This window comes from Scyliorhinus canicula, chromosome 4 (assembly GCF_902713615.1).
Source record: "Scyliorhinus canicula chromosome 4, sScyCan1.1, whole genome shotgun sequence".
Lineage (NCBI taxonomy): Eukaryota > Metazoa > Chordata > Chondrichthyes > Carcharhiniformes > Scyliorhinidae > Scyliorhinus > Scyliorhinus canicula.
In genome coordinates this window covers 368,567-383,198 of record NC_052149.1, presented here as the reverse complement: position 1 = coordinate 383,198, position 14,632 = coordinate 368,567, and the positions used below count along the sequence as shown (strand labels likewise).

Here is a 14,632-nt window from a genome sequence, read left to right as displayed (position 1 = left end):
CACTCCCACCACTTTGGACATAACCTCGAAGAAGGCTGTCCAGTACTCCACGAGTCTGGGGCAAGACCAGAACATGTGGGCGTGGTTGGCCGGGCCTCTTTGGCACCGTTCACATCTGTCTTCCACCTCCGGGAAGAACCTACTCATACGGGTTCTTGTTAAGTGGGCTCTATGTACCACTTTTAGTTGCGTCAGGCTGAGCCTTGCGCACGTGGAGGTGGAGTTGACCCTATGCAGTGCTTCGCTCCAGAGTCCCCACCCTATCTCCATCCCCAGGTCGTCCTCCCATTTCCTTCTTGTTGCGTCCAGTACGGTGTCGTCCCTATCTACCAGTCGGTCATACATGTCACTACAGTTCCCTTTCTCTAGGATACTTGCGTCCAGTAGGTCTTCCAGTAGTGTCTGTCGTGGCGGTTGTGGGTACGTCCTTGTCTCCTTTCGTAGGAAGTTTTTGAGCTGCAGGTACCGTAGCTCGTTCCCCCCAGCTAGCTGAAACTTCTCTGTCAGTTCGTCCAGTGTTGCGATCCTGTCGTCCGTGTATAGGTCCCTGACTGTCAGTGTCCCCCCGTCCTGCCTCCACCTTTTGAAGGTGGCGTCAGTCAGTGCTGGTGTGAACCTATGGTTGTTGCAGATGGGAGCCCTGTTCGACATTTTGGTCAGGCCAAGTTGCTGCCGCAGTTGGTTCCAGGATTGGAGGGTGGCTGTCACCACTGGGCTGCTGGAGTGTTTTTTGGGTGGGGATGGGAGTGCTGCCGTGGCGAGGGCCCGGAGGGAGGTTCCCATGCAGGAGGCCTCCTCCGCACGCACCCACTCAGCCTCTGGCTCCTGGATCCATCCCCTTACTCGCTCGGCTGTTGCTGCCCAGTGGTAGAATTGTAGATTCGGGAGGGCTAGCCCTCCCCTGGTTTTTGTTTTTTGTAAGACCTTCTTTGGGATCCTAGCATTTTTACCCCCCCATACGAACGCCATGATGAGTTTGTCCAGCGCTTTGAAAAAGGCCTTGGGGATGTAGATCGGAATGGATCTAAACAGGAAGAGGAACCTGGGCAGTACGTTCATTTTGATCGTCTGAACTCTCCCCGCGAGGGAGAGCGGGAGTGTGTTCCATCTTTGCAGGTCCTTTTTAACTTCCTCCGTCAGGCTGGTGAGGTTCCATTTGTGGATCCCTTTCCAGTCATGGGCTATTTGGATCCCCAGGTAGCGGAATTTATGTCGGGCTTGATTGAACGGCAGCCCCTTTAGTGCTGCCCCCCCCCCCCCTTGCGGGTGTACTGGGAAGATCTCACTTTTGCTCATGTTGAGTTTGTAGCCCGAGAAGGCTCCAAACTCTTTCAGGAGCGCGATGATTCCGTCCATGCTGCTTTGTGGGTCCGAGATATAGAGGAGCAGATCATCCGCATAGAGTGAGACTCTGTGCTCTCTACCTCCCCTTCGGATCCCCCTCCAATTTTTTGCTGCCCTGAGCGCGATTGCTAGCGGTTCAATTGCTAGTGCGAACAGCAGCGGGGACAGTGGGCATCCTTGTCTGGTGCCCCTGTGCAGCTGGAAGTATTGGGAGTTGGTATTGTTGGTCTGTACACTCGCCATGGGTGCGTTGTACAGGAGCTTTACCCAAGCGGTGAACCCTGTTCCAAGCCCGAACCGCTCCAGTACCTCTATGAGGTATTTCCACTCGACTCTGTCGAAGGCCTTTTCTGCGTCCAGGGAGACGATCACCTCTTGTGTTCTCTCCCCGGAGGGGGTCATTATCACGTTCAGCAGGCGCCTGATGTTCGCGGTAAGCTGTCTACCTTTGACAAAGCCCGTCTGGTCCTCTGTGACCACCTCAGGTACACAGTCTTCTAGCCTCTTGGCTAGGATTTTGGCCAGTATTTTGGCGTCTGCATTCAGCAGAGATATGGGTCTGTATGACCCACATTCCGTTGGGTCTTTGTCTTTCTTAGGTATCAGCGAGATTGAGGCCTGTGCTAACGTGGGTGGCAATGTGCCCCTAGCTAGCGAGTCTGTGAACATCTCCCGCAGGTGCGGGGCCAGCGCTGTCGCAAATTTTTTGTAGAAGTCCGCCGGGAATCCGTCCGGTCCCGGCGCCTTCCCCGTCTGCATGGAGCTAATGCTCTCCATGATCTCTCCCAGTGCTAGTGGTGCTTCCAGATCCCGTTTTCTGCCCTCTCCCACAACTGGTATGTCCAGTCCGTCAAGAAACCGGTTCATCCCAGCCTTCCCCGTTGGGGGCTCTGAGGTGTACAGCTCTTGGTAGAAGGCCTTGAAGGTTTTGTTAATCCTCTCTGGTTCTGTTTCCAACGTGCCTCTGGTATCTCTGATTTGCGCAATTTCTCTGCTGGCTGCCTGCTTTCTCAGCTGGTGGGCCAACAGGCGGCTGGCTTTGTCTCCGTGTTCGTATAGGGCCCCGCGTGCCTGGCGGAGTTGGTGTACTGCTTTCCTGGTGGAGAGCAGGTCAAAGTTCCTTTGTAATTCTTTCCTCTCCGCCAGGAGTTCTACGGTCGGGGCCTCGGAGTATTTATGGTCTACCTCCAGTATGGAGTCGACCAGCTTCTGCCTAGCCACCCTTTCCTCCCTATCTCTTTGCGCTTTGTAGGCTATGATTTCCCCTCTTAGTACGGCCTTAAGCGCTTCCCAGAACGTGGAGGGTGAGACCTCCCCGTTTTGGTTGATCTCAGTGTACTCCGCTATGGCCCGCGCTATCCTTTCGCTGAAGGCCTTGTCAGCTAGTAAGGCACCGTCCAACCTCCATTTGGGGCGCTGGGCCCTTCCCGTCTCTAGCCGCACATCCATGTAGTGTGGGGCGTGGTCTGATATCACAATTGCGGAGTATTCCACCTTGTCTATCTCTGGAAGCACCGTTTTCCCCACCACAAAGAAGTCAATTCTGGTGTACACGTTGTGTACTGGGGAGAAGAAAGAGAATTCTTTCTCCCCCGGGTGGGCGAATCTCCAGGGGTCTACTGCTCCCATCTGCTCCATATAGTGACTGAGTTCCCTTGCCATGTTTGAGGTTTTCCCCGTTCTGGGGTTTGATCTGTCCGTCGTTGGGTCCTGTACACAGTTGAAGTCCCCCCCCATGATTAGTCGGTGCGTCGCTATGTCCGGGATTTCTGCCATGGTCTTTTGGATGAAGCTCGTGTCGTCCCAGTTGGGCGCATACACGTTAACTAGGACTACCGGCGCCCCATCCAGGGCTCCGCTGACCATGACATACCGTCCCCCTGGGTCCGTAACCGTCTTTGTCGCCCTAAACATTGTCCTCTTGCCAATCAGGATCGCCACCCCCCTGGCCCTTGCCCCATAACAGGAATGATAGGTTTGTCCCACCCAGCCCTTTCTTACCCGCAGTTGGTCCTGCTCCCTCAAGTGCGTCTCTTGGAGGAAGACTATGTCGGCCCTCATGTTTCTAAGGTGGGTGAGGACTCTAGATCTCTTCACTGGGCCATTAAGTCCCCTTACGTTCCAGGTGACTATTCTGGTGGGGGGCTTCTGCCCCCTTGCTCCTGTGGGGTTAACCATATTTGTCCGGTGGACGCGCCCCTGCCCTCTGGGGTTTCCCTTTGTTAGGGGGCCGTCCAGGATGTCCACTATCACTGCTCTCCCCATGCGGTCGGGTCCCTGCGCTCCGGGGTTCCCCCTTGTCCCGGGGACACCCGCCATGGCCGTCCACTGTGTGTCCGCCACGCGGGTAGCCCCCTGCACTCCGGGGGGCCCCTTCACCCACAGACCGTACTGGGTGGGTGTTTGCAGCAGTTCCCTGTTTCGAGCCCTTGTCTGTGGCACTTTGTGGCCCTATTCCCTTTCTGGCCTCTTTTGTCCCTTCGTCCCTGCATTTCCCCTCCCTGGTCTCTCGCCCCCCGAGTGCCCCCCCCCCCCCCCCCCGCTCTATCCCTTTCGGGGATACCCCTGTGTACCCCTCCATTGCCCCTCTCTCCCCCATTCCTGTCCCCATTTGCTCTCCCACCTTTGATGGGTGATCCCCCCCTCCCCTGCCTGGCGCCTTCCCCCCTGTTGGGGGTGCGCTGCGGCCCTGCTCTGTTGCGCGCCCCCTTCGCTAGCTTTCCTGCTAGCACGGTGGCTCCCCGCTCGGAGGTTGCTGTCCCCCTTCCCCTCTCCCCTCTCCAGTACTCCCGTTCCCTCGTGCCGGGGCCTGGCCTCCCACCTGGAGCGGGCCCTTGGGCATTGGGTTGTTTTTCCTGGGTGCTCCTGCCAGGGGGGAGGGGGCTGGCTTTGCCTCGCCCCTCCCCACCCCCCCGTCGGCATGACGTATCTCCTTGCCATGGGCCCCTCGTCCCTACTTCCCATGGCGTTTTTCCAGCCCGTGCTCCTCGACGAATCTATTCGCCTCGGCAGGGGCTGTAAAGAAATATTCCTTGTGTTGGTATGTGACCCAGAGTTTTGCTGGGTACAGCATACCAAAACGTACTTTGTTCTTATAGAGAGCTGCTTTCGCTCTGTTGAACTCCGCCCGTCTCTTAGCTATGTCCGCTCCAAAATCCTCGTAGATTCTGATGGCGTGCCCGTCCCAATTGCAGGCTCTATTCTCCTTGGCCCAGCGCAGGATTGTCTCCCTATCCCGGTACCGGTGCAGTCTGGCTATAACTGCTCTCGGTTTTTCCCCTTCCTTGGGCTTCGGGCGCAGTGACCGATGAGCTCTGTCCATTTCCGGTGGGGTGGGAAAAGTTTCCCGCCCCACTAAGGAGCCCAGCATCGCAGCCACGAATGTTGTGGGATTTCTACCCTCTATCCCCTCTGGCAGGCCCACTATCTTAATGTTTTGCCTTCTCGAGTTGATCTCCTGGTCGTCTACCCTGCCCTTCAGGCTCCCCTGTGTTGCACTCAGTTTCGCCATTTCCCTCTCCAGGGACATGACCCGGTCGCTCACGTCAGTCGCTGCCTTCTCCAGCTCTTTAATGGTTGCCCCGTGGGCTTCCAGTATCTTCCCTTGGGCTTCCAGTATCTTCCCTTGGGCATCCACTTTCTCCTCCACTCTGGTCAGAGCCTGCTGCACCCCTGACATGGCCCTGGTCACTGCTGCCTGTGCTGCGGCCTCTGTGTCTGCTTTTAACTCTGCCTTGATTGCCTGCAGCTGCTCCCTCACCACCTCTGCAATGGCTTCCTTCCAATTCACGCCCCCCTCTAACCCCAGGGGAGAGGTTGCCCGCCCGTCCAGCCCTTTTGGATGCGGCGATACATTCTTCCCGCTGCTTCGCGTGTTGACTCGTTCGCCCAAGCTGGTTTGCCCTTTGCCCCGTCCACCTCCGGTGCCCCCTTTCTCTTGGGTCCCTTCTGGCATTTTTTTCTCCCCCTTCCCCTTCATCGTTTCTTCTCTCCTTTTTCTTCTTTTCCCCCTTTTCCGCACCCTATTTTAATTTTATTTATATATATATATATATATATATAAAAATATATGTATATATTTTTTTTTTAAATGAAAAATTTATTTCCCCCCTTCTTTCCTTTACCCCTTTATTTCACCCCTTTTCTCTTTACCAGTTTTCTTTTGGGTTTTTATTTTTAAAAAAAGAACAGAAATATAAGTCTCTTTTTTCTTTTGTTTTCTCTCTCCACTCGCCCAGGAGAGAGAGAGAGAGTCCCCCTTTGTCCTTGCCACGTGGTGGTCACTGCAGTTGGGGGGAGGGGGAGGGGCGAGTGGGGCTGCTGGTTGGGGGGGGGGGGTGGTTGGTGTCCTCGCTGCTGGTTGGGGGGGGGGGGGGTTGGTGTCCTCGCTGCTGGTTGGGGGGGGGGGGGGTTGGTGTCCTCGCTGCTGGTTGGGGGGGGGGGGGTTGGTGTCCTCGCTGCTGGTTGGGGGGGGGGGGGTTGGTGTCCTCGCTGCTGGTTGGGGGGGGGGGGGGGTTGGTGTCCTCGCTGCTGGTTGGGGGGGGGGGGGGGGGGGTTGGTGTCCTCGCTGCTGGTTGGGGGGGGGGGAGAGTTGGTGTCCCCGCTGCTGGTTGGGGGGGGGGGGGGTTGGTGTCCTCGCTGCTGGTTGGGGGGGGGGGGGGGGGGGGTTGGTGTCCTCGCTGCTGGTTGGGGGGGGGGGAGAGTTGGTGTCCCCGCTGCTGGTTGGGGGGGGGGAAGGTGGTGTCCCGCTGCTGGTTTGGGGGGGGGAAGAGGGCCCGCCGCTGCCGCACCGTTCCCGGCCCGCGTGGGGGGGGGGGGGGGAGAGAGGGGTTGGACCTGCCGCTGCTGGGCCTCCCTGTCGCCGTCGCTCCTCGCCTCCGCCTTCCGCCGCCGCCCGCTCCTCCTCAGCTGCCGCCCGCTCCTCCTCCGCTTCTCCTCCGCTGCCGCCCGCCGCTGCCGCCCGCTGCTCCTCCGTTGTCGCCCGCTCCTCCGCCGTTGCCGCCCGCTCCTCCTCCGCCGTTGCCGGCCGCTCCTCCTCCGCCGTTGCCGCCCGCTCCTCCTCCGCCGTCCGGCCTGTCGGGGGGGTTCCTTCCTGGCGCTTCCTCTCCCATGTGGAACCTTACCAAAAACCTTGCTGAGTAAACTTTGTCAAATCATAGAATCCCTACAATGCAGAAGGATGCTATTCGGCCATTGAGTCTGCACCAATCCTCTGAGAACATCCTACCCAGGCCCAAACCTCTTCGCCCTATCCCCGTAACCTCACCGAGGGGCAATTTATCACGGCCAATCCACCTAACCTGCACATCTTTGGACTGTGGGAAGAAACTGGAGCACCCGGAGGAAACCCACGCAGACATTTAGAACCCTACCTATACCCTCTGGTTCCGCACACAAATTACCACTGTGGCCCTTTGAGCCCTACTCTTTCCCTAGTTATCCTTTCACCCTTAATGTACTTGTAAAACAACTTAGGATTTTCCTTTATTTTACCTAGTGCTTAAATGTCACTCAGCGGAGTGCAGTGCTCTAACTGTGAGATGTGGCAGACCTGTGACTCTTCCAGCTTTCCGGTCGACCACGTCTGCAGCAAGGCAGCTCCTCACAGACTGCATGGTTCGGTTGGAGCAGCAGTTGGATGCAATTCCGAGCATGCAGGTGGTGGAAAGCATCATAGATAGGAGTTATAGAGACGTGGTCACACCCAAAGTGCAGGCAGACAGATGGGTGACCGCTAGAAAGGGCAGGCAGGCAGTGCAGGAATCCCCTGTGGCTGTCCCCCTCTCTAACAGGTATACTGTTTTGGATGCGGTTGGGGAGGATAGCCTATCAGGGGAAACAACAGCAGCCAGAACAATGGCACCACACTGGCTCTGTTGCTAAGCAGGGGAGGACAAAGTGCAGAAGAGCGATAGTTATAGGGGACTGTACAGTAAGAGGCACAGATAGGCGCTTCTGTGGATGGGAAAGAGACTCCAGGATGGTGTATTGCCTCCCTGATGCCAGGGTCAAAGATGTCTCTGAACAAACACAGGACATCCTGAAGGGGGAGGGTGAACAGCCAGAGGTCGTAGTTCACATAGGGACTAACGACATAGGCAGGAAGAGTGATGAGGTCCTGCAGAAGGAGTTCAGGGAGTTCGGCAGTGAGCTAAAAAGCAGGACCACTAGGGTTGTAATCTCAGGATTACTCCCTGTGCCACGTGCCAATAGGAGGATAGTGCAGTTGAACACGTGGCTAAACTGGTGGTGTAGGAGGGAGGGTTTCAGATTTCTGGACCACTGGGATCTCTTCCGGTGCAGGTGGGACCTGCACAAGAAGGACGGGTTGCATCTAAACTGAAGGGGCACTGAGATCCTGTCTGGGAGGTTTGCTAGAGTCACTCGGGAGGATTTAAACTAGCGGGGGTTGGGAACCAGAGCGTTAGCTTAGAAGGTGTAATAACTGAAGAGGAAATAGAGAACAAAAATAAGAGAACAACATCACCCTGTCTTCTCAAACACAGGGGTTTGAAGTGTATTTGTTTCAATGCCAGAAGTATAGCAGGAAAGGCTGATGAACTTCAAGCACTTATTAGTACTTGGCTATCACAGAAACATGGTTAAAGGAGGGGCAGGATTGGCAGCTGAACGTTGGAGGATATAGATGCTTCAGGAGAGATAGAGGGGGATGTAAAAGGGGTGGGGGAGTAGCATTACTGGTTAAGGAGAATGTTATAGCCGTACTGCAGGAGGACACTTTGGAGGGCTCATAGAATTAGGCATTCTGGGTAGAGCTCAGGAACAGGAAGGGGGCCTCTCGAGGTGAGAGGGGGAAAGTTTAAGGGAGATGGGTGTGGAAAGTTTTTTACGCAGAGGGTGGTGGGTGCCTGGAATGCTTTGCCAGCGGAGGTGGTAGAGGCGGGCACGATAGCATCATTTAAGATGCATCTAGACAGATATATGAACGGGCGGGGAACAGAGAGAAGTAGACCTTGGAAAATAGGAGACAGGTTTAGATAAAGGATCTGGATCGGCGCAGGCTGGGAGGGCCGAAGGGCCTGTTCCTGTGCTGTAATTTTCTTTGTTCTTTGTAGAAAGATGGGAACAGTTGAAACCTTGAGGAGTATAAAGAAAGTAGGAAGGTATTGAAGCGGGAAATTAGGAGGGCTGGGAGGGGTCACGAAAAGTCCTTGGTAAGTAGGATTAAGGTGAATCCCAAAGCTTTTTATTCATATGTAAAAAGCAAGAGGGTGGCCCGGGAAAGGATTGGACCACTTAAAGACAGTGGGGGGAAATTATGTGTTGAGCCGGAGGAAATGGGCGAGGTATGAAATGAGTACTTTGCATCACTGTTCACCAAAGAAAGGGACTTTGTGGAAGTTGATTCTCGGGTAGGGTGTGTGGACAGTCTGGATCATGGTCAATATCGAAAACGAGGCGGTATTGAGTCTTTTAAAAGATATTAGGGTAGATAATTCTCCTGGGCCGGATGGGATTTATCCCAGAATTCTGAGGGAAGCAAGGCAGAAAATTGCTTGGGCCTTTGTGCAGGACCACAGATCTTTGAAGGTGGCAACACAAGTGGACAAGGTAGTCAAGAAAGCATACGGAATGCTTACCTTCATTGTATATACGGGGCATCGAGTATAAAACTGGCAAGTCATGCTGCAGTTGTATAGAACCTTGCTAAGGCTGCACTTGGAATATTGCGCACAATTCTGGTCGTCACAACTACCAGAAGGATGTGGAGGCTTTGGAGAGGGTGCAGAGGAGGTTTACCAGGATGTTGCCTGGTCTGGCGGGTGTTAGCTATGCGGAGAGGCTGAATAGACTTGGACTGATTTCATTAGAAAGACGGAGGTTGAGGGGTGACCTGATAGACGTCTACACGATTATGAGGGGCATGGATAGAGTGGATGGGCAGGCACTCTTTCCCAGGGTGGAGGGGTCAGTCACCAGGGGACAGAGTTTAAGGTCCGTGGGGCAAAGTTTAGAAGAGATGTGCGGGGCAGGTTTTTTACGCAGTGGGCAGCACGTTACATTATGGATAGCACAGTTGCTTCACAGCGCCAGGGTCCCAGGTTCGATTCCCCACTGGGTCACTGTCTGTGCGGAATCTGCATGTTCTTCCCGTGTCTGCGTGGGTTTCCTCCGGGTGCTCCGGTTTCCTCCCACAGTCCAAAGATGTGCAGATTAGGTGGATTGGCCATGATAAATTGCCCTTGGTGTCCAAAATTGCCCTTAGTGTTGGGCCGGGATACTGGGTTATGGGGTTAGGGGGAGGTGTTGACCTTGGGTAGGGTGCTCTTTCCAAGAGCTGGTGCAGACTCGATGGGCCAAATGGCCTCCTTCTGCACTGTAGATTCTATGATTCTATGATTAGGGTGGTGAGTGCCTGGAACGCGTTGCCATGGGAGGTTGAGGAGCAGAAACATTAACGGCACTCACCCCTAAACCCCGCACCCTGAACCACCCGCCCCCGAACCACCCGAACCCCCGAACCACCCCCATCCCGAACCCCCGCACCCCGAACCCCCGCACCCCGAACCCCCGCACCCCGAACCCCCGCACCCCGAACCACCCAAACCCCGAACCACCCAAACCCCGAACCCCCGCACCCCGAACCACCCAAACCCCGAACCCCCGCACCCCGAACCCCCGCACCCCGAACCCCCGCACCCCGAACCACCCAAACCCCGAACCCCCGCACCCCGAACCACCCAAACCCCGAACCACCCAAACCCCGAACCACCCAAACCCCGAATCCCCGAACCCCCGAACCCCGAACCCCCGCACCCCGAAACCCCCGCACCCCGAACCCCCGCACCCCGAACCCCCGCACCCCGAACCCCCCGAACCCCCGCACCCCGAACCCCCGCACCCCGAACCCCCGCACCCCGAACCCCCGCACCCCGAACCCCCGCACCCCGAACCCCCGCACCCCGAACCACCCAAACCCCGAACCACCCACATCCCGAACCCCCGCACCCGGCACCCTGAACCCCGAACCCCCGCACCCCACACGCACCCCCAACCCCCATGACCAGAAGACAGGCCTTGGGCGCAGTGTGACCCCGCCCCCACGGGTGTCCTGCCTTCGACCACCAATCCGCAGCCTGCGAGGCAGCCGCCTGCCCACTGTGACCCCTAAATGTGTTAAACGCCACTGGCCATATGGATGCTCTGCCCCTGGGAACCCCCAGAGCCCAGCAGCCCTGTCGAGTGTTATGGCCATTGTCCAGCACAGTCAGTGGCTCGCCAGGTGCTGGCGCTCCTCACTGCACCCGTCTGACACACTACCCCAACGCAGGGGGAGCACGGAAAGAGCAGAGCACGCCCCAGGCAGCAGCCTTTGCCACACACTGTGGCAGGTTGCCCCTCTGGGGACAGATTCCCAAGCCTTGCTAGTGATGCCCACACCACAGGCTTGGCACCTAACCGGAGATTCAGTTTGCTTCATTTGATTCTGACATTAACAGAAAGACGATGTTTTTGCAGCTTCACTGGAGGGATCGCAACAGCTAAACATGATGGGTCTGTTCCGAAAGATTGTGGCCAAAGAGGGACCGTTTGGGCTTTACAGGGGTCTAGCCCCCAATTTCATGAAGGTGATTCCTGCTGTCAGCATCAGCTATGTGGTGTATGAACGCATGAAGACGGCTCTGGGGATTCAATCCAGCTAAAACTGGCCACGTCCACTCGGGGAACCAGATCTGAACAAAGTCCTCTCTCCGCTTCAGGCACACAAAATTCCCAGGCCCCAGGCTCAGAATCCATTCAGCACTGACGCCAGGAAACATTTCTTCACACAAAGGATGTTAGAACTTTGGAACTCTCTCCCACAAAACACCATAGATGTTGGACTGAATTAATGATTTTAAATCTGGATTGATAAATTTTTGCGAACCAATCTATAGAGTCATAGATGTTTACAGCACGGAAACAGGCCCTTCGGCCCAGCTGGTCCATGCCGCCCAGTTTCTATCACTAAGCTAGTCCCACTTGCCCACATTTGGCCCATATCCCTCTATACCCACCCTGCCCATGAAACTGTCTAACTGCTTTTTAAAGGGAAAATATTGTACCCACCTCTACCACTGCCTCTGGCAGCTCGTTCCAGATGCTCATCACCCTCTGTGTGAAGAAATTCCCCCTCTGGACTCTTCTGTATCTCTCCCTTCTCACCTTAAACCTCTGCCCTAGAGTTCGAGACTCCTATACCTTTGTGAAAATATGTTGACTATCTACCTTATCGATGCTCTTCATTATTTTACAGACCTCTATAAGATCACCCTACACTCCAGGGTAAAAAGTCCCAATCTATCCAGGCTCTCCTTATAACTCAGACCATCGAGTCCTGGTCGCATCCTAGTAAATCTTTTCTGCACTCTTTCTAGTTTAATAATATCCTTCCTATAATAAACAGGGTGACCTTCAAAATAGACCATAAGACATAGGAGCAGAGTTAGGCCATTCAAGTCTGCTCCTCCATTCAATCATGGCTGATATGTTTCCCATCCCCATTCTCCTGCCTTCTCCCCATAACTCCTGATCCCCTTATTAATCAAGAACCTATCTATCTCTGTATTAAAGACACTCAGTGATTTGGTCTCTACAGCCTTCTGCGGCAAAGAATTCCACAGATTCACCACCCCCTGGCTGAAGAATTTCCTCCTCATCTCTGTTTTAAAGGATTGTTCCTTTAGTCTGAGATGGTGTCCTCTGCTTCTAGTTTTTCCTACTGGTGGAAACATCCTCTCCATGTCCACTCTATCCAGGCCTCGCAGTATCCTGTAAGTTTCAATAAGGTTCCCCCCCCCCCTCATCCTTCTAAATTTCAACAAGTACAGACCCAGAGTCCTCAACCGTTCCTCATACGACAAGCTCTTCATTCCAGGGATCATTCTTGTGTACCACCTCTGGACCCTTTCCAAGGCAGCACATCCTGCTTTAGATACGGGGCCCAAAACTGCTCACAATACTCCAAATGCTATTTAGCCAATCCTCTATCCATGCCAGGATCTTACCCTGAACACCATGGGCTCTTAACTTATTTAACAGTCTCCTATGTGGCACCTTGTCAAAGGCTTTCTGGAAATCTAATTAAATCACATCCATATAACAGGGTGACCAGAACTGAACATGTGTGGTCTTACCAATGCCTTGTACAACTTCAACAAGACATCCCAACTCCTGTATTCAATATTCTGACCAATAAAACCTAGCATGCTGAATGCCTTCTTCACCACCCTGTCCACCTACAACTCCACCTTCGAAATGAAATGAAAATGGCTTATTGTCACGAGTAGGCTTCAATGAAGTTACTGTGAAAAGCCCCTAGTCGCCACATTCCGGCGCCTGTCCGGGGAGGCTGGTACGGGAATCGAACCGTGCTGCTGGCCTGCTTGGTCTGCTTTAAAAGCCAGCGATTTAGCCTGGTGAGCTAAACCAGCCCCTCCAAGGAGCTATGAACCTGTACCCCTAGATCTCTTTGTTCTGTAACTCTCCTCAACTCCCTACCATTAACTGAGTAGGTCCTGCCCTGATTTGATCTATCAAAATAAATTTATTTAAATTAAACTCCATCTGCCATCCATCGGCCCACTGGCCCAATTGGCCAAGATCCTGTTGCAATCTTATATAACCTTCCTGACAATCCATGATGCCACCAGTCTTGGCATCATCTCCAAACTTACTAACCATGCCTCCTACATTCTCATCCAAATCATTAATATATATAACAAATCCCTGAGGCACACCGCTGGTCACAGGCCTCCAGTTTGAAAAACAACCCTCCACAACCACCCTTTGGCTTCAGTCGCCAAGCCAACTTTGTATCCAATTGGCTACCTTACCCTTCTGTGAGATTTAACCTTTTGCAACAACCTACCATGAGCTACCTTGTCAAAGGCCTGGCTAAAGTCCATGTAGACAACGTCCACCACACTGCCCTGATCTACCTTCTTGGTTACCGCTTCAAAAAACTCAAATCATTTTGTGAGACATGACTTTCCCCTTACAAAGCCAGGCTGACTTTCCCTAATTAGCCCTTGCCTGTCTAAATGCCTGTAGATCCTGTCCCTCAGAATACCTTCCAACAACTTATCCACTACAGACGTTAGGCTCACCAGTCTGTAGTTCCCAGGCTTATCCCTACAGCCCTTCTTAAACAAGGGCACAACATCTGCTACCCTCCAACCTTCAGGCACCTCACCTGTGGCTGTCAAAGATTCAAATATCTCAGCTAGGGGGCTGGCAATTTCCTCCCTCACCCCCCACAATCCTGGGATACATTTCGTCAGGTCCAGAGGATTTATCTATCTTGATTCGCTTTAATACCTCCAGCACCTCCTTCTCTGTAATATGTACACTCCTCAAGACATCACTATTTATTTCCCTAACATTCGTGACTTTCTCAACAGTAAACACTGACGGGAAATATTGATTTAGGACCTCTCCCATCCCCTGTGGACCTTGTTTATCCTTAAGAGGCCCTACCCTCTCCCTAGTCACTCTTTTGTCCTTTATGTATGAAGAATATGGAGCTGAAGCAGGTAAATGGAGTTAAAATACAGATCAGCCATGATCTCATTGATTGGTGGAGGTTTGAGGGGCTGAATGGCTTCCTGTTCCTGTATTCCCGATTCCAAGGCTAAATAAAATTTAGGGAATTACAGATCTTGATTCTCAAAACTGGTGACACAAATCCCTGAATCCCAAAATTTGGAGCAGAGCTTCCAGCCCAGTCTCCGTGACCCACGGCCATGATCACTGACATAGGGCCTTGACCTCAGGGTGGCCGTGGACCTCAATGGCCTGCGGCATGACATCCATGATTCTGCTCAATCGCTCCAATTTCCACAGAAGCTCACGGGTGGCAGTGATATTGTAACTGGACTAGTAAACCAGGGACCCAGGGTTTGAATCTCACCAGGGCAGATGTTGGAATTTGAATTTAATAAAAACAATCTGGAATTAAAAGTCTAATCGTGACCATGAAACCATTGGTGATTGTTGTAAAAATCCATCAGGTTCATTAATGTCCTTTAGGGGCAGGAATCTGCCGTCCTTACCTGGTCTGACCTACATGTGACGCCAGACCCACAGCAATGTGTTTGACTATTGAATACTCTCAGGGATGGATAATAAATGCTGACCTAACCAACGCGCCAACATGCCATGAATTAATTTGGTTTGACTGTGATTTTTGGGTCTGTCTCAAGAGTAGAATCATCCAATCAGGTGTTATTCACACAAAGAATCAACAGTTTGAGAAATACGCACATTTTTTACCTTCTTTCCGCAG

The 14,632-nt window shown here is 53.6% G+C and overlaps 1 protein-coding gene across 1 annotated transcript in view; it reads left to right on the top strand.

The window, feature by feature from the left end:
* Positions 1-11,365, top strand: part of LOC119964297 (calcium-binding mitochondrial carrier protein SCaMC-1-A-like) — a 33,208-nt gene extending 21,843 nt beyond the window's left edge. The window contains exon 5 of the mRNA XM_038793573.1: positions 10,825-11,365. Within this exon, the coding sequence (XP_038649501.1) occupies positions 10,825-11,009 (185 nt within the window). The 3' untranslated portion in view covers positions 11,010-11,365. The remainder of the gene's footprint in view (positions 1-10,824) is intronic.
* Positions 11,366-14,632: the final 3,267 nt, after the last annotated feature.